At 43.3% G+C, this 21027-nt stretch overlaps 1 protein-coding gene across 1 annotated transcript in view; it reads left to right on the top strand.

Annotated features, from left to right (window-relative positions):
- The window catches only part of LOC115127385 (anoctamin-9), a 47973-nt gene that overhangs the window by 17156 nt on the left and 9790 nt on the right, over window positions 1-21027 (top strand). The window contains exons 7-15 of the mRNA XM_065002933.1: window positions 3731-3810; window positions 4146-4280; window positions 4404-4497; window positions 8389-8449; window positions 10050-10132; window positions 10328-10432; window positions 11064-11228; window positions 11471-11507; window positions 11863-11974. Of these exons, the coding sequence (XP_064859005.1) occupies window positions 3731-3810; window positions 4146-4280; window positions 4404-4497; window positions 8389-8449; window positions 10050-10132; window positions 10328-10432; window positions 11064-11228; window positions 11471-11507; window positions 11863-11974 (872 nt within the window). The remainder of the gene's footprint in view (window positions 1-3730; window positions 3811-4145; window positions 4281-4403; window positions 4498-8388; window positions 8450-10049; window positions 10133-10327; window positions 10433-11063; window positions 11229-11470; window positions 11508-11862; window positions 11975-21027) is intronic.

The raw sequence follows: 21027 nt of genomic DNA, 5'->3' as shown, positions 1-21027 counted from the left end.
CAGAGCATCTTACAGATTACTGCACCTGTACATAGCCCACCTATAATTTAGCCCAAACAACTACCTCTTTCCCAACTGTATTTAATTTATTTATTTATTTTGCTCCTTTGCACCCCATTATTTTTATTTCTACTTTGCACATTCTTCCATTGCAAAACTACCATTCCAGTGTTTTACTTGCTATATTGTTTTTACTTTGCCACCATGGCCTTTTTTGCCTTTACCTCCCTTCTCACCTAATTTGCTCACATTGTATATGGACTTGTTTTTTTTACTGTATTATTGACTGTATGTTTGTTTTACTCCATGTGTAACTCTGTCGTTGTATGTGTCGAACTGCTTTGCTTTATCTTGGCCAGGTCGCAATTGTAAATGAGAACTTGTTCTCAACTTGCTTACCTGGTTAAATAAAGGTGAAATAAATAAATAAATTGCCCACTAGACACTACCCACTGCCCACTAGACACTACCCACTGCCCACTAGACACTACCCACTACCCACTGCCCACTAGACACTACCCACTAGACACTACCCACTGCCCACTAGACACTGCCCACTAGACACTACCCACTACACATTACCCACTAGACACTACCCACTAGACACTACCCACTACCCACTGCCCACTACACACTACCCACTAGACACTACCCACTACACACTACCCACTGCCCACTAGACACTGCCCACTAGACACTGCCCACTACACACTACCCACTAGACACACACTACCCACTGCCCACTAGACACTACCCACTACACACTACCCACACTAGACACTACCCACTACACACTACCCACTGCCCACTAGACACTGCCCACTACACAGACACTACCCACTACAGACACTACCCACTACCACTACCCACACTAGACCCACTGCCCACTAGACAGACACTACCCACTACACACTACCCACTGCCCACTAGACACTACCCACTACACACTACCCACTGCCCACTAGACACTACCCACTACACACTACCCACTAGACACTACCCACTACCCACTGCTCACTAGACACTACCCACTACACACTACCCACTGCCCACTAGACACTACCCACTACACACTACCCACTGCCCACTAGACACTACCCACTACACACTACCCACTACCCACTATACACTGCCCACTAGACACTACCCACTACACACTACCCACTGCCCACTAGACACTGCCCACTAGACACTACCCACTAGACACTACCCACTACACACTACCCACTGCCCACTAGACACTACCCACTACACACTACCCACTGCCCACTAGACACTACCCACTACACACTACCCACTAGACACTACCCACTGCCCACTACACACTACCCACTGCCCACTAGACACTACCCACTACACACTACCCACTGCCCACTAGACACTACCCACTACCCACTACCCACTATACACTGCCCACTAGACACTACCCACTACACACTACCCACTATACACTGCCCACTAGACACTACCCACTACACACTAGACACTGCCCACTACACACTACCCACTACCCACTGCCCACTAGACACTACCCACTACACACTACCCACTGCCCACTAGACACTACCCACTACACACTAGACACTACCCACTACACACTAGACACTGCCCACTACACACTACACACTACCCACTACCCACTACACACTGCCCACTAGACACTACCCACTACACACTAGACACTGCCCACTAGACACTACCCACTACACACTACCCACTACACACTACCCACTGCCCACTAGACACTGCCCACTAGACACTACCCACTACACAGACACTACCCCTACAGACACTGCCCACTAGACACACTACACACTACCCACCCACTAGACACTACCCACTAGACACTACCCACTACACACTACCCACTACACACTACCCACTGCCCACTAGACACTGCCCACTAGACACTACCCACTACACACTACCCACTACACACTACCCACTGCCCACTAGACACTGCCCACTAGACACTACCCACTGCCCACTAGACACTACCTACTACACACTACCCACTGCCCACTAGACACTGCCCGCTAGACACTACCCACTGCCCACTAGACACTACCCACTACACACTACCCACTGCCCACTAGACACTACCCACTATACACTACCCACTACACACTGCCCACTAGACACTACCCACTGCCCACTAGACACTACCCACTACACACTACCCACTAGACACTACACACTGCCCACTAGACACTGCCCACTAGACACTACCCACTATACACTACCCACTACACACTGCCCACTAGACACTACCCACTGCCCACTAGACACTACCCACTACACACTACCCACTAGACACTACCCACTGCCCACTAGACACTACCCACTAGACACTGCCCACTAGACACTGCCCACTAGACACTACCCACTAGACACTACCCACTAGACACTACCCACTACCCACTATACACTGCCCACTAGACACTGCCCACTAGACACTGCCCACTAGACACTGCCCACTACCCACTAGACACTACACACTACCCACTAGACACTACCCACTGCCCATTAGACACTGCCCACTAGACACTACCCACTACACACTACCCACTGCCCACTAGACACTGCCCACTAGACACTACCCACTAGACACTACCCACTGCCCACTAGACACTGCCCACTAGACACTACCCACTACACACTACCGACTGCCCACTAGACACTGCCCACTAGACACTACCCACTGCCCACTAGACACTGCCCACTAGACACTACCCACTAGACACTGCCCACTAGACACTACCCACTGCCCACTAGACACTACCCACTACCCACTAGACACTACCCACTGCCCACTAGACACTACCCACTAGACACTGCCCACTAGACACTGCCCACTAGACACTACCCACTAGACACTACCCACTACACACTACCCACTAGACACTACCCACTATACACTGCCCACTACACACTGCCCACTAGACACTAGACACTGCCCACTACCCACTAGACACTACACACTGCCCACTAGACACTACCCACTACACACTACCCACTGCCCACTAGACACTGCCCACTAGACACTACCCACTACACACTACCCACTGCCCACTAGACACTGCCCACTAGACACTACCCACTAGACACTACCCACTGCCCACTAGACACTGCCCACTAGACACTACCCCCTGCCCACTAGACACTACCCACTACACACTACCCACTGCCCACTAGACACTACCCACTGCCCACTACCCACTGCCCACTACCCACTGCCCACTACCCACTGCCCACTAGACACTGCCCACTAGACACTGCCCACTAGACACTGCCCACTAGACACTGCCCACTGCCCACTAGACACTACCCACTACACACTACTACTGATGGAAAATACGTTTCTGTGTCAAAGGTATGTGAATGAATGGCTGCCATAAAGACTCTAAAGGTTGAAGCGATATCATTGTTTTCCTCTGTTTCTCTGCGTACTGAGAGACTACTGAGACACCCTCCGAGTTAAAACATAGTATTTATTCACTGTCTGAGGAGGACACCTCTGTTCTTGTTAACTGACATTTACACACACACACACTGAGTATCTGTTTGTCCATGTGATGATTCATTTTTGAAAATGTCAAAACATTTGTTATGCTAATACATTGAGTCATGCGTGCGTGCGTGTGTGTATGTATGCGCGCATGTGTGTATGCGCACACGTGTGTGTGTATTTGAATGATTCTTGTCCCTGACTTTGTGCTCGTGCTTTCAGAGAAAAACCCAGAAGGAACTGAGGAAAAGTTGGGCCAGATGGACTGCCTGTTTCCGGGGACAACCAATCAATGATGTCAGGTTAGTTAGGTCTGTCTCCAGGGCCAACCCATCAGTGATGTTAGATTAGTTAGGTCTGTCTCCAGGGCCAACCCATCAGTGATGTCAGGTTAGTTAGGTCTGTCTCCAGGGCCAACCCATTAGTGATGTTAGATTAGTTAGGTCTGTCTCCAGGGCCAACCCATCAGTGATGATAGATTAGTTAGGTCTGTCTCCAGGGCCAACCCATCAGTGATGACAGATTAGTTGTCTTTATCTTGACACCTGTCTGTCTTTATCTTGTCACCTGTGTCTTTACCTCGACACCTGTCTGTCTAGATCTTGACACCTATCTGTCTTTATCTTGTCCCTGTCAGGAACTACTTTGGAGAGAAGGTGGCCCTCTATTACCTCTGGCTGGGCTGGTACACCCTTCTGTTGCTCCCTGCAGCTCTGTTAGGGGTCATTGTCTTCCTCTACGCGCTGGCTTTCTACAAGACCTCGCCACTTATGTGTGTGTGTGTGTGTGTGTGTGTGTGTGTGTGTGTGTGTGTGTGTGTGTGTGTGTGTGGACTGTGTGTGTAATATTACTATGTAATCACCATCCACCTGGTTAATAATGTTTTTTCTTGTAGAAAGGAGGTGTGTGAGTCGAACACGATCATGTGTCCTCTGTGTGACAAGAGATGCAAAGTGTGGCTACTCAGCGATACCTGCCTTTACGCCAAGGTAGGCACTCACGCACTCACTCACTCACTCACTCACGCGCTCACGCACTCACGCACGCGCTCACGCACACACTCACTCACACGCACTCACGCACTCACTCACACGCTCACTCACTCACGCCCTCACTCACGTACTCACTCACTCACTCGCTCACGCGCTCACTCACTCACGCGCTCACTCACGCACGCATTCACTCACTCACTCACGCGCTCACTCAGTCACGCGCTCACTCACTCACGCACTCACTCACGCACTCACTCACGCACTCACTCATGTGCTCACTCACGCACTCACTCACGCCCTCACTCACGCACGCACGCACTCACGCACTCACTCACACGCTCACTCACTCACGCCCTCACTCACGTACTCACTCGCTCACGCGCTCACTCACTCACGCGCTCACGCACGCACTCACTCACTCACACGCACTCACGCACTCACTCACACGCTCACTCACTCACGCCCTCACTCACGTACTCACTCACTCACTCGCTCACGCGCTCACTCACTCACGCGCTCACTCACGCACGCATTCACTCACTCACTCACGCGCTCACTCAGTCACGCGCTCACGCACGCACTCACTCACTCACGTGCTCACTCACTCACGCGCTCACTCACTCACTCATGCGCTCACTCACTCACTCATGTGCTCACTCACACTCTCACTCACTCACTCACTCATGCGCTCACTTACTCACTCACTCATGCGCTCACTCACTCACTCACTCAGTCATGCGCTCACTTACTCACGCGCTCATGCTCTCATCCACTCACTCACGCGCTCACTCTCTCATTAGTAAAAAATATATATTTTCTTCGAAAAACAATACAACTCGACAAGTCGGGCGTGAAAAGCCCAGGAGGGCAGCAGTTTCTGAGATACTGGAACCGGTGCACCTGTCACCGACGATCAGACCACGCTCAAAGTCGCTTAGGTCACTAGTTTTGCCCATTCTACCGTTTAATACAACAGTAACTGAATGTCTTGATGCCTGTCTGCCTGCTTTATATACAGTAGCAAGCCACAGCCACGTGGCTCACTGTCTGTAAGATCGATCCATTTTACAGGAGCTAGAGCAATGTTGAAATGTTGGAAAAACGTACAAAGAAAAATGTAAAAACTCAACGGAAAGATGTTGACAGGGTTTATCTGAAACTAAGTGGTTTTAGCACAGTGGATAAGAATTCTGTGGTTACACAATACATCAGGCTGTGAACTAACAGGCAGACTACTGCATTATACTATTACTACTACTGCATTATACTATTACTACTACTGCATTATACTATTACTACTACTGCATTATACTATTACTACTACTGCATTATACTTTTACTACTACTGCAGTATAGTATTACTACTACTGCATTATAATTTTACTACTACTGTGTTATACTATTACTACTACTGCAGTATAGTATTACTACTACTGCATTATACTATTACTACTACTGCAGTATAGTATTACTACTACTGCATTATACTTTTACTACTACTGTGTTATACTATTACTACTACTGCAGTATAGTATTACTACTACTGTGTTATACTATTACTACTACTGCAGTATAGTACTTTCAGAAATGACTTGTCTCAGGTCTTTCAGAGTTGGGGTGTTGGGCATGAGCTCATCAAACACCTCCTCAGACTCTGTTCTCACGTACAGGTGTACTCTGTTGCTTCTCCCATCTGGCCTGCTTGCTTGGTGGTGGGCTACCACCACTCTGGTCCACTCTATCATCTATAGTCTCTTCAGGGCCGTACGCATTCCCCTCTGTAGTGCCTTGAGGTCGGGGGCCGAACAGTTTCCATACCAGGCAGTGATGCAACCAGTCAGGATGCTCTCGATGGTGCAGCTGTAGAACCTTTTGAGGATCTGAGGACCCATGCCAAATCTTTTCAGTCTCCTGAGGGGGAATAGGCTTTGTCGTGCCCTCTTCACGATTGTCTTAGTGTGTTTGGACCATGAGAGTTTGTTGGTGATGTCACCACTGCAGCCCCGTCGATGAGAATGGGGGCGTGCTCGGTCCTCCTTTTCTCCTTCTCCTTTGTCTTGATCACGTTGAGGGAGAGGTTGTTGTCCTGGCACCACACGGCCAGGTCTCTGACCTCCTCCCTATATGCTGTCTCGTCGTTGTTGGTGACCAGGCCTACCACTGTTGTGTCGTCTGCAAACTTGATGCTGTTGGAGTCGTGCCTTGCCGTGCAGTCATGAGTGAACAGGGAGTACAGGAGGGGACTGAGCACGCACCCCTGAGGGGCCCCCGTGTTGAGGATCAGTGTTGCGGATGTGATGTTACCTACCCTCACCACTTGGGGGCAGCCCGTCAGGAAGTCCAGGATCCATTTGCAGAGGGAGGTGTTTAGTCCCAGGGTCCTTAACTTAGTGATGAGCTTTGAGGGCACTATGGTGTTGAACGCTGAGCTGAAGTCAATGAACAGCATTCTCACGTAGATGTTCCTTTTGTCCAGGTGGGAAAGGGCAGTGTGGAGTGCAATAGAAATTTCATCATCTGTGGTTCTGTTGGGGTGAGTCAAATTGGAGCGGGTCTATTTTATTTTTGAAAGCTTATTACCATGTGATTACAGAGGAAACTTCATGTCAGATTCAGGGTAGCCTAGTGGTTAGAGTGTTGGACTAGTAACCAAAAGGTTGCAAGTTCAAATCCCTGAGCTGACAAGGTACAATCTGTTGTTCTGCCCCTGAACAGGCAGTTAACCCACTGTTCCTAGGCCGTCATTGAAAATAAGAATTTGTTCTTAACTGACTTGCCTAGTTAAAAAAAGAAAAAATGTGGAAAGGATTAGCCCGTTTAGCAGAAACCACAATATTTAAATACAGTAACCTCAAGTTATTGCCGCCCTTCACAAAGATTAGCAAAAATTTGTGGGTGAAATAAATGCTACAAATTACTAAGCTATATTGTATGCTCCAATTGCTCGGTGAATGATATTTTGTTAAACAAGTAATAGAAACAATTTCTCAAAAGGATAGGTAAATATTATATTCTTTTTTTCGAGAATTTTTTTTTTTCTGAGATTGGAGACGTGACGACCCTCCCACTCTGTCTGCCCTATTTTCTAACGAGATTGGAGACGTGACGACCCTCCCACTCTGTCTGCCCTATTTTCTAACGAGATTGGAGACGTGACGACCCTCCCACTCTGTCTGCCCTATTTTCTAACGAGATTGGAGACGTGACGACCCTCCCACTCTGTCTGCCCTATTTTTTAACGAGATTGGAGACGTGACGACCCTCCCACTCTGTCTGCCCTATTTTTTAACGAGATTGGAGACGTGACGACCCTCCCACTCTGTCTGCCCTATTTTTTTAACGAGATTGGAGACGTGACGACCCTCCCACTCTGTCTGCCCTATTTTTTTCTTTCACATTGTGAGAGGGATCTTAGAATGAATCTTTCCAGAGGCTGGATTCCCTTCAGTTTGTGCTTATGGACTGACTGCCTTTTTCAATTCAAACCCCCATGTTTTCAATGGGCTTCAAGTCTGAAGACTGAGATGGCCATTGCAAAATGTTCTTCATAGATTTTTGATGTGTGCTTGGGGGCTTTTGTCTTTGCTGGAAGATCCACTTGCGGCCAAAGGTTTCAGCCTACTGGAAGAGGCAAGCAGGTTTATTTGGGGCTAAAATGTCCGTGGTGCTTGGTAGAGTTCATGATGACGTTGACCAGTGGAAGCAACAACAACAACAACAAAAAAGACCCATTAAATCAAATATCCACCACCATATTTTGACAGTAGGTATAAGGTTCTTTTTCTGTCTATGCATCCTTCTTTCGACACCAAACCCACAACTGGTGTGCGTGTGTTGTTGCTACAAGAAATATGTGGTTTCTAACACGTGTGGTCTCTTTCTCTACAGGTCAGCATCCTATTTGACAACGAGGGGACGGTTATGTTTGCTATGTTCATGGCAGTATGGAGTGAGTCTATACCTATGGTATTACCTTAAATATATGTCTACTATGTTCATGGCAGTATGGGGTGAGTCTATACCTATGGTATTACCTTAAATATATGTCTACTATGTTCATAGCAGTATGGGGTGAGTCTATACATATGGTATTACCTTAAATATATGTCTACTATGTTCATGGCAGTATGGGGTGAGTCCTATATACTCCAGTAGTTCCCAAAAGACATGTTATATTTTCAGTGCTGAGAAAACCCCAGATGTAGGATCTCAATTTGACCTGTATTGTTGCAACTAAATAATCTTGCAGCAAAAAAGGATTTTAAACGTTAAGTCGATAATGTTGCTTGATCTGTGGTTCGGGTCAAAATGAAGTTACATGAAAAGTGGAATACTGTTAATATAACCATGTGTTAGTGTGGGTTTTCATTGAATTTATGTAAATTACGAAGCTCATCTGCATTTCTCATCTGAAAATTCCCAGCAACAAATTAAGATCCTACACCTGTACTAATAGGAATCATTGGTTACCAGTTTGTTTCTGCTCTCTTGCTAAACTCTTGGAATTGTCTTGACGTTCGGTGTGACAATGAGTGACAAGGTGTTGGCCAGATAGCAGACACAGATCTGGGACCAGGCTAGGATCATTCTATCAATGTCTTTAAAATATCTCCCATGTTGTTGTTTTTATGTTATTATGGGGTGGTCTTGCATACGGTAGTACCTTACAGATATGTTATTATGGGGTAGTCTTGCACACGGTAGTACCTTAAAGATATGTTATTATGGGGTAGTCTTGCACACGGTAGTACCTTACAGATATGTTATTATGGGGTAGTCTTGCACACGGTAGTACCTTACATATATGTTATTATGGGGTAGTCTTGCACACGGTAGTACCTTACAGATATGTTATTATGGGGTAGTCTTGCACACGGTAGTACCTTACATATATGTTATTATGGGGTAGTCTTGCACACGGTAGTACCTTACATATATGTTATTATGGGGTAGTCTTGCACACGGTAGTACCTTACAGATATGTTATTATGGGGTAGTCTTGCACACGGTAGTACCTTAAAGATATGTTATTATGGGGTAGTCTTGCTTATGGTAGTACCTTACATATATGTTATTATGGGGTAGTCTTGCTTATGGTAGTACCTTACATATATGTTATTATGGGGTAGTCTTGCACACGGTAGTACCTTAAAGATATGTTATTATGGGGTAGTCTTGCTTATGGTAGTACCTTACATATATGTTATTATGGGGTAGTCTTGCTTATGGTAGTACCTTACATATATGTTATTATGGGGTAGTCTTGCTTATGGTAGTACCTTACATATATGTTATTATGGGGTAGTCTTGCTTAGTACATATATGTTATTATGGGGTAGTCTTGCTTATGGTAGTACCTTACAGATATGTTATTATGGGGTAGTCTTGCTTATGGTAGTACCTTACATATATGTTATTATGGGGTAGTCTTGCTTATGGTAGTACCTTACATATATGTTATTATGGGGTAGTCTTGCTTATGGTAGTACCTTACAGATATGTTGTGGTTTTAGCGCTGAGATACAATACTGCTGTCGTTGTTTCTCCAGCCACCTTGTTCCTGGAGTTCTGGAAACGACACAGAGCCTCCTATACATGTAAATGGAAGGTGTTCGACTGGTGTGAGGAGGAGGTATGGTCCCACTAAACACATTCTCTTTATGGTCAACTTTTGTTTTCTGATCTTAAAAAAAAAAAAATCAGATAAAAAAATAATAATAATTAAAAAATAATCTGTATATGTACATGTCCTGACCGAACCCCTTGGAATAGGGCCCTGTGAAACTGGTGGGGGTGTTATAATAACCCTATGTTCCCCTATCTGTAGGAGGAGCTGATCCTGGACATAGTGAACAATGCAGAATGTGCGCCTAAGGAACACAAGCACTCCTACCTACGCAGCACCCTGGTCCTCATCCTGGTCACTCTTATAGTGAGTGCATTTTTTTTTTTACAGACGGCTTGTTTGAAACCAGTTTGAAAGGCACATCTGGCCCACAACTTATGGTCTAAAGATGAATCTGGCTTCATCTCAAGACAGCTCCTTATAGGGACAGTTCTGAGCAGTATTGGGACAGTTCTGAGCAGTATTGGGACCGTTCTGAGCAGTATCAAGACAGCTCCTTATAGGGACAGTTCAGAACAGTATTGGGACAGTTCTGAGCAGTATCAAGACAGCTCCTTATAGGGACAGTTCACAACAGTATCAAGACAGCTCCTTATTGAGACAGTTCTGAGCAGTATCAAGACAGCTCCGTACAGGGACAGTTCTGAGCAGTATCAAGACAGCTCCGTACAGGGACAGTTCTGAGCAGTATCAAGACAGCTCCTTATTGAGACAGTTCTGAGCAGTATCAAGACAGCTCCTTATAGGGACAGTTCTGAGCAGTATCAAGACAGCTCCTTATTGAGACAGTTCTGAGCAGTATCAAGACAGCTCCGTACAGGGACGGTTCTGAGCAGTATCAAGACAGCTCCGTACAGGGACAGTTCTGAGCAGTATCAAGACAGCTCCGTACAGGGACAGTTCTGAGCAGTATTTCCTAAAGAGAATGTCTTCATAGCTGCTGCTGATCATCGGCCTGGCCCATGCCCTGGTGGTGTTCCGGGTGGTTGCCACGGTGATGTTGGCTGAAGGATCATGGGAGTTCCTGAGTGACCACTCCAACACGGCCGCTGTGATACTAGGAGCAGTGCTACACTACTTCACCATCACCATCATGACACGGGTACACACTGTGTGTGTGTGTGTGTGTGTGTGTGTGTGTGTGTGTGTGTGTGTGTGTGTGTGTGTGTCTGTGTGTGTGACTGTGTGTGTCTGTTTGTGTGTGTGTGTGTGTGTGTGTGTGTGTGTGTACAGATTTGATCAGTTGAGTGTGGCCCCATGGCTATTTCCCTGTCTGTAATCCTGCTAGTAATGTTACCCTTTTTAAAAGTGACCCTTCATCCCACTGTATTCTTCTTCTTGTAGGTCAACAGGATTGTGTCGCTGAAACTCTGCGATATAGGTTGGTGACATTTTACATGATTCAAAGTACTTTTCAGTTCGCGGGGAGTTTTTGTGATTATTTGCGTGCAAAAAAAAGGCTTGATTTGCTGCGGAATTCAGATATTTTGATGCTCTGATGGAGGGAAAAGGTTTGTTGACGTGTGGCTTGATTAAATCATATTATGCGGAAATAGTTCCGTGATTTGTCAAATTTGTAAACCTCGCATAATATGCGGGGAATTGTTGGTTTTGCAAAACATTTTGCGATCACAGAATCGCAAGAATCCTGGAGGGGGACTGCCTTTCGATAGTTACTTTGTTAGACTGTCATCTTGTGGTGTAGTTACGATTTACACATTTGGTTTGTCTTTCAGAGGAGAATCAGTCGTTTGCTGCCTCTGAGAGAAGCTTCACCGTCAAGATGTTTACCTTCCAGTTCTTCACCCTCTTCTCCTCTCTCTTCTACGTTGCCTTCTTCCTGGGCAGGTGAGACCTCCACAGTCTAATCATCTGGTATGATGAAGAGTGGTTGATGAACGTAGAGAAGAGACAGAAACAGCCTGAGAGGTTTGAGTTCCAATACATTGTTTGTGGAGCATCCTAAAGATCAACGGTGTGCTGGAGTTTCTTCCTTTTTGTTGATCAGATTTCACTCCCCGAGCAGCTGAATAAAACATAGGTGTGCATATAACACTTTGTCAATAGAGTTAAGAGTAGTGACATGTTGGACGATGTTAAGAGTAGTGACATGTTGGTTAAGAGTAGTGACATGTTGGTTAAGAGTAGTGACATGTTGGTTAAGAGTAGTGACATGTTGGACGATGTTAAGAGTAGTGACATGTTGGACGATGTTAAGAGTAGTGACATGTTGGTTAAGAGTAGTGACATGTCTAAGAGTAGTGACATGTTGGACGATGTCTAAGAGTAGTGACATGTTGGACGATGTCAAGAGTAGTGACATGTTGGACGGAGTTAAGAGTAGTGACATGTTGGACGAAGTTAAGAGTAGTGACATGTTGGACGAAGTTAAGAGTAGTGACATGTTGGACGGAGTTAAGAGTAGTGACATGTTGGTTAAGAGTAGTGACATGTTGGTTAAGAGTAGTGACATGTTGGACGAAGTTAAGAGTAGTGACATGTTGGACGAAGTTAAGAGTAGTGACATGTTGGTTAAGAGTAGTGACATGTTGGACGATGTTAAGAGTAGTGACATGTTGGTTAAGAGTAGTGACATGTTGGACGATGTTAAGAGTAGTGACATGTTGGACGATGTTAAGAGTAGTGACATGTCTAAGAGTAGTGACATGTCTAAGAGTAGTGACATGTCTAAGAGTAGTGACATGTTGGACGAAGTTAAGAGTAGTGACATGTCTAAGAGTAGTGACATGTCTAAGAGTAGTGACATGTCTAAGAGTAGTGACATGTTGGACGATGTTAAGAGTAGTGACATGTTGGACGATGTTAAGAGTAGTGACATGTTGGACGAAGTTAAGAGTAGTGACATGTTGGACGAAGTTAAGAGTAGTGACATGTTGGACGATGTTAAGAGTAGTGACATGTTGGACGATGTTAAGAGTAGTGACATGTCTAAGAGTAGTGACATGTTGGACGATGTTAAGAGTAGTGACATGTTGGACGATGTTAAGAGTAGTGACATGTTGGACAAAGTTAAGAGTAGTGACATGTTGGACGATGTTAAGAGTAGTGACATGTTGGACGAAGTTAAGAGTAGTGACATGTTGGACGATGTTAAGAGTAGTGACATGTTGGACGATGTTAAGAGTAGTGACATGTTGGTTAAGAGTAGTGACATGTTGGACGATGTTAAGAGTAGTGACATGTTGGACGAAGTTAAGAGTAGTGACATGTTGGACGAAGTTAAGAGTAGTGACATGTCTAAGAGTAGTGACATGTTAGTGACATGTTGGACGAAGTTAAGAGTAGTGACATGTTGGACGAAGTTAAGAGTAGTGACATGTTGGACGAAGTTAAGAGTAGTGACATGTCTAAGAGTAGTGACATGTCTAAGAGTAGTGACATGTTGGACGATGTTAAGAGTAGTGACATGTTGGACGAAGTTAAGAGTAGTGACATGTTGGACGATGTTAAGAGTAGTGACATGTTGGACGGTGTTAAGAGTAGTGACATGTTGGTTAAGAGTAGTGACATGTCTAAGAGTAGTGACATGTTGGTTAAGAGTAGTGACATGTTGGTTAAGAGTAGTGACATGTTGGTTAAGAGTAGTGACATGTTGGTTAAGAGTAGTGACATGTTGGACGGTGTTAAGAGTAGTGACATGTTGGACGATGTTAAGAGTAGTGACATGTTGGTTAAGAGTAGTGACATGTTGGACGATGTTAAGAGTAGTGACATGTTGGTTAAGAGTAGTGACATGTTGGTTAAGAGTAGTGACATGTTGGTTAAGAGTAGTGACATGTTGGACGATGTTAAGAGTAGTGACATGTTGGACGATGTTAAGAGTAGTGACATGTTGGTTAAGAGTAGTGACATGTTTGTTAAGAGTAGTGACATGTTGGTTAAGAGTAGTGACATGTTGGACGGTGTTAAGAGTATTGACATGTTGGACGATGTTAAGAGTAGTGACATGTTGGTTAAGAGTAGTGACATGTTGGTTAAGAGTAGTGACATGTTGGTTAAGAGTAGTGACATGTTGGACGATGTTAAGAGTAGTGACATGTTGGTTAAGAGTAGTGACATGTTGGACGATGTTAAGAGTAGTGACATGTTGGACGATGTTAAGAGTAGTGACATGTTGGACGATGTTAAGAGTAGTGACATGTTGGTTAAGAGTAGTGACATGTTTGTTAAGAGTAGTGACATGTTGGTTAAGAGTAGTGACATGTTGGACGGTGTTAAGAGTATTGACATGTTGGACGATGTTAAGAGTAGTGACATGTTGGTTAAGAGTAGTGACATGTTGGTTAAGAGTAGTGACATGTTGGTTAAGAGTAGTGACATGTTGGACGATGTTAAGAGTAGTGACATGTTGGTTAAGAGTAGTGACATGTTGGACGATGTTAAGAGTAGTGACATGTTGGACGATGTTAAGAGTAGTGACATGTTGGTTAAGAGTAGTGACATGTTGGACGATGTTAAGAGTAGTGACATGTTGGACGATGTTAAGAGTAGTGACATGTTGGTTAAGAGTAGTGACATGTTGGACGATGTTAAGAGTAGTGACATGTTGGACGATGTTAAGAGTAGTGACATGTTGGACAATGTTAAGAGTAGTGACATGTTGGTTAAGAGTAGTGACATGTTGGTTAAGAGTAGTGACATGTTGGACGAAGTTAAGAGTAGTGACATGTTGGTTAAGAGTAGTGACATGTTGGACGATGTTAAGAGTAGTGACATGTTGGACGATGTTAAGAGTAGTGACATGTTGGTTAAGAGTAGTGACATGTTGGTTAAGAGTAGTGACATGTTGGTTAAGAGTAGTGACATGTTGGACGATGTTAAGAGTAGTGACATGTTGGTTAAGAGTAGTGACATGTTGGACGATGTTAAGAGTAGTGACATGTTGGACGATGTTAAGAGTAGTGACATGTTGGACGATGTTAAGAGTAGTGACATGTTGGTTAAGAGTAGTGACATGTTGGACGATGTTAAGAGTAGTGACATGTTGGACGATGTTAAGAGTAGTGACATGTTGGACGATGTTAAGAGTAGTGACATGTTAGACGATGTTAAGAGTAGTGACATGTTGGTTAAGAGTAGTGACATGTTAGTTAAGAGTAGTGACATGTTGGTTAAGAGTAGTGACATGTTGGACGATGTTAAGAGTAGTGACATGTTGGTTAAGAGTAGTGACATGTTGGACGATGTTAAGAGTAGTGACATGTTGGACGATGTTAAGAGTAGTGACATGTTGGTTAAGAGTAGTGACATGTTGGTTAAGAGTAGTGACATGTTGGTTAAGAGTAGTGACATGTTGGACGATGTTAAGAGTAGTGACATGTTGGTTAAGAGTAGTGACATGTTGGTTAAGAGTAGTGACATGTTGGTTAAGAGTAGTGACATGTTGGACGATGTTAAGAGTAGTGACATGTTGGTTAAGAGTAGTGACATGTTAGTTAAGAGTAGTGACATGTTGGACGATGTTAAGAGTAGTGACATGTTGGACGAAGTTAAGAGTAGTGACATGTTGGACGAAGTTAAGAGTAGTGACATGTTGGACGATGTTAAGAGTAGTGACATGTTGGTTAAGAGTAGTGACATGTTGGTTAAGAGTAGTGACATGTTGGTTAAGAGTAGTGACATGTTGGACGATGTTAAGAGTAGTGACATGTTGGTTAAGAGTAGTGACATGTTGGTTAAGAGTAGTGACATGTTGGTTAAGAGTAGTGACATGTTGGACGATGTTAAGAGTAGTGACATGTTGGTTAAGAGTAGTGACATGTTGGACGATGTTAAGAGTAGTGACATGTTGGACGAAGTTAAGAGTAGTGACATGTTGGACGAAGTTAAGAGTAGTGACATGTTGGACGATGTTAAGAGTAGTGACATGTCTAAGAGTAGTGACATGTTGGTTAAGAGTAGTGACATGTTGGTTAAGAGTAGTGACATGTTGGACGATGTTAAGAGTAGTGACATGTTGGTTAAGAGTAGTGACATGTTGGTTAAGAGTAGTGACATGTTGGTTAAGAGTAGTGACATGTTGGACGATGTTAAGAGTAGTGACATGTTGGTTAAGAGTAGTGACATGTTGGACGATGTTAAGAGTAGTGACATGTTGGACGATGTTAAGAGTAGTGACATGTTGGTTAAGAGTAGTGACATGTTGGACGATGTTAAGAGTAGTGACATGTTGGTTAAGAGTAGTGACATGTTGGTTAAGAGTAGTGACATGTTGGACGGTGTTAAGAGTAGTGACATGTTGGACGATGTTAAGAGTAGTGACATGTTGGTTAAGAGTAGTGACATGTTAGTTAAGAGTAGTGACATGTTGGACGATGTTAAGAGTAGTGACATGTTGGTTAAGAGTAGTGACATGTTGGTTAAGAGTAGTGACATGTTGGACGATGTTAAGAGTAGTGACATGTTGGACGAAGTTAAGAGTAGTGACATGTTGGACGAAGTTAAGAGTAGTGACATGTTGGACGAAGTTAAGAGTAGTGACATGTTGGTTAAGAGTAGTGACATGTTGGTTAAGAGTAGTGACATGTTGGACGATGTTAAGAGTAGTGACATTTTGGTTAAGAGTAGTGACATGTTGGTTAAGAGTAGTGACATGTTGGACGAAGTTAAGAGTAGTGACATGTTGGACGATGTTAAGAGTAGTGACATGTTGGTTAAGAGTAGTGACATGTTGGACGATGTTAAGAGTAGTGACATGTTGGTTAAGAGTAGTGACATGTTAGTTAAGAGTAGTGACATGTTGGACGATGTTAAGAGTAGTGACATGTTGGTTAAGAGTAGTGACATGTTGGACGATGTTAAGAGTAGTGACATGTTGGACGAAGTTAAGAGTAGTGACATGTTGGACGATGTTAAGAGTAGTGACATGTTGGTTAAGAGTAGTGACATGTTGGTTAAGAGTAGTGACATGTTGGACGAAGTTAAGAGTAGTGACATGTTGGACGATGTTAAGAGTAGTGACATGTTGGACGATGTTAAGAGTAGTGACATGTTGGTTAAGAGTAGTGACATGTTGGTTAAGAGTAGTGACATGTTGGACGGTGTTAAGAGTAGTGACATGTTGGTTAAGAGTAGTGACATGTTAGTTAAGAGTAGTGACATGTTGGATGATGTTAAGAGTAGTGACATGTTGGTTAAGAGTAGTGACATGTTGGTTAAGAGTAGTGACATGTTGGTTAAGAGTAGTGACATGTTAGTTAAGAGTAGTGACATGTTGGACGGTGTTAAGAGTAGTGACATGTTAGTTAAGAGTAGTGACATGTTGGACGATGTTAAGAGTAGTGACATGTTGGTTAAGAGTAGTGACATGTTAGTTAAGAGTAGTGACATGTTGGACGATGTTAAGAGTAGTGACATGTTGGTTAAGAGTAGTGACATGTTGGACGATGTTAAGAGTAGTGACATGTTGGACGATGTTAAGAGTAGTGACATGTTGGTTAAGAGTAGTGACATGTTGGTTAAGAGTAGTGACATGTTGGTTGGAGTGACATGTTAAGAGTAGTGACATGTTGGTTAAGAGTAGTGACATGTTAGTTAAGAGTAGTGACATGTTGGACGATGTTAAGAGTAGTGACATGTTGGTTAAGAGTAGTGACATGTTGGACGATGTTAAGAGTAGTGACATGTTGGACGATGTTAAGAGTAGTGACATGTTGGTTAAGAGTAGTGACATGTTGGTTAAGAGTAGTGACATGTTGTACGATGTTAAGAGTAGTGACATGTTGGACGATGTTAAGAGTAGTGACATGTTGGACGATGTTAAGAGTAGTGACATGTTGATGTTAAGAGTAGTGACATGTTGGTTAAGAGTAGTGACATGTTGGAGTAGTGACATGTTGTTAAGAGTAGTGACATGTTGGACGATGTTAAGAGTAGTGACATGTTGATGTTAAGAGTAGTGACATGTTGGTTAAGAGTAGTGACATGTTAGTTAAGAGTAGTGACATGTTGGACGATGTTAAGAGTAGTGACATGTTGGTTAAGAGTAGTGACATGTTGGTTAAGATGTTAAGAGTAGTGACATGTTGACGGTTAAGAGTAGTGACATGTTAGTTAAGAGTAGTGACATGTTGGACGGTGTTAAGAGTAGTGACATGTTGGTTAAGAGTAGTGACATGTTGGACGATGTTAAAGAGTAGTGACATGTTGGTTAAGAGTAGTGACATGTTAGTTAAGAGTAGTGACATGTTAGTTAAGAGTAGTGACATGTTGGTTAAGAGTAGTGACATGTTGGTTAAGAGTAGTGACATGTTAGTTAAGAGTAGTGACATGTTGGACGATGTTAAGAGTAGTGACATGTTAGTTAAGAGTAGTGACATGTTGGTTAAGAGTAGTGACATGTTAGTTAAGAGTAGTGACATGTTGGACGATGTTAAGAGTAGTGACATGTTGGTTAAGAGTAGTGACATGTTGGACGATGTTAAGAGTAGTGACATGTTGGTTAAGAGTAGTGACATGTTGGTTAAGAGTAGTGACATGTTGGTTAAGAGTAGTGACATGTTGGATGGTGTAAGAGTAGTGACATGTTGGACGATGTTAAGAGTAGTGACATGTTGGTTAAGAGTAGTGACATGTTGGTTAAGAGTAGTGACATGTTGGACGGTGTTAAGAGTAGTGACATGTTGGACGATGTTAAGAGTAGTGACATGTTGGACGATGTTAAGAGTAGTGACATGTTGTTAAGAGTAGTGACATGTTAGTTAAGAGTAGTGACATGTTGACGATGTTAAGAGTAGTGACATGTTGGTTAAGAGTAGTGACATGTTGGTTAAGAGTAGTGACATGTTGGTTAAGAGTAGTGACATGTTGACGGTGTTAAGAGTAGTGACATGTTAGTTAAGAGTAGTGACATGTTGGACGGTGTTAAGAGTAGTGACATGTTAGTTAAGAGTAGTGACATGTTACGATGTTAAGAGTAGTGACATGTTGGTTAAGAGTAGTGACATGTTAGTTAAGAGTAGTGACATGTTAGTTAAGAGTAGTGACATGTTGGTTAAGAGTAGTGACATGTTGGTTAAGAGTAGTGACATGTTAGTTAAGAGTAGTGACATGTTGGACGATGTTAAGAGTAGTGACATGTTAGTTAAGAGTAGTGACATGTTGGTTAAGAGTAGTGACATGTTAGTTAAGAGTAGTGACATGTTGGTTAAGAGTAGTGACATGTTGGTTAAGAGTAGTGACATGTTGATGTTAAGAGTAGTGACATGTTGGTTAAGAGTAGTGACATGTTGGTTAAGAGTAGTGACATGTTGGACGTGTTAAGAGTAGTGACATGTTGGTTAAGAGTAGTGACATGTTGGTTAAGAGTAGTGACATGTTGGTTAAGAGTAGTGACATGTTGGACGGTGTTAAGAGTAGTGACATGTTGATGTTAAGAGTAGTGACATGTTGGTTAAGAGTAGTGACATGTTAGTTAAGAGTAGTGACATGTTGGACGATGTTAAGAGTAGTGACATGTTGGTTAAGAGTAGTGACATGTTGGTTAAGAGTAGTGACATGTTGGACGATGTTAAGAGTAGTGACATGTTTGGTTAAGAGTAGTGACATGTTGTGTTAAGAGTAGTGACATGTTGACGAAGTTAAGAGTAGTGACATGTTGTTAGTGACATGTTAAGAGTAGTGACATGTTGGTTAAGAGTAGTGACATGTTAAGAGTAGTGACATGGTTAAGAGTAGTGACATGTTGGACGATGTTAAGAGTAGTGACATGTTGACATGTTGGTTAAGAGTAGTGACATGTTGGTTAAGAGTAGTGACATGTTGGACGATGTTAAGAGTAGTGACATGTTGGTTAAGAGTAGTGACATGTTGGTTAAGAGTAGTGACATGTTGGACGATGTTAAGAGTAGTGACATGTTGGTTAAGAGTAGTGACATGTTGACGATGTTAAGAGTAGTGACATGTTGGACGATGTTAAGAGTAGTGACATGTTGGACGATGTTAAGAGTAGTGACAGTGACATGTTGGTTAAGAGTAGTGACATGTTGGTTAAGAGTAGTGACATGTTGGACGTGTTAAGAGTAGTGACATGTTGGACGATGTTAAGAGTAGTGACATGTTGGTTAAGAGTAGTGACATGTTGGTTAAGAGTAGTGACATGTTGGACGGTGTTAAGAGTAGTGACATGTTGGAGTGACATGTTAGTTAAGAGTAGTGACATGTTGATGTTAAGAGTAGTGACATGTTGGTTAAGAGTAGTGACATGTTGGTTAAGAGTAGTGACATGTTGGTTAAGAGTAGTGACATGTTAGTTAAGAGTAGTGACATGTTGGACGATGTTAAGAGTAGTGACATGTTAGTTAAGAGTAGTGACATGTTGACGATGTTAAGAGTAGTGACATGTTGGTTAAGAGTAGTGACATGTTAGTTAAGAGTAGTGACATGTTGACGATGTTAAGAGTAGTGACATGTTAGTTAAGAGTAGTGACATGTTGACGATGTTAAGAGTAGTGACATGTTGGTTAGTAGTGACATGTTGGTTAAGAGTAGTGACATGTTGGTTAAGAGTAGTGACATGTTGGACGATGTTAAGAGTAGTGACATGTTGGTTAAGAGTAGTGACATGTTAAGAGTAGTGACATGTTGATGTTAAGAGTAGTGACATGTTGGTTAAGAGTAGTGACATGTTGGACGATGTTAAGAGTAGTGACATGTTGGACGATGTTAAGAGTAGTGACATGTTGGTTAAGAGTAGTGACATGTTGGTTAAGAGTAGTGACATGTTGTACGAAGTTAAGAGTAGTGACATGTTGGACGATGTTAAGAGTAGTGACATGTTGGACGATGTTAAGAGTAGTGACATGTTGGTTAAGAGTAGTGACATGTTGGTTAAGAGTAGTGACATGTTGGACGGTGTTAAGAGTAGTGACATGTTGGACGAT

Source organism: Oncorhynchus nerka, linkage group LG17, assembly GCF_034236695.1.
Source record: "Oncorhynchus nerka isolate Pitt River linkage group LG17, Oner_Uvic_2.0, whole genome shotgun sequence".
NCBI lineage: Eukaryota > Metazoa > Chordata > Actinopteri > Salmoniformes > Salmonidae > Oncorhynchus > Oncorhynchus nerka.
This window is presented reverse-complemented; position numbering and strand designations above follow the sequence as displayed.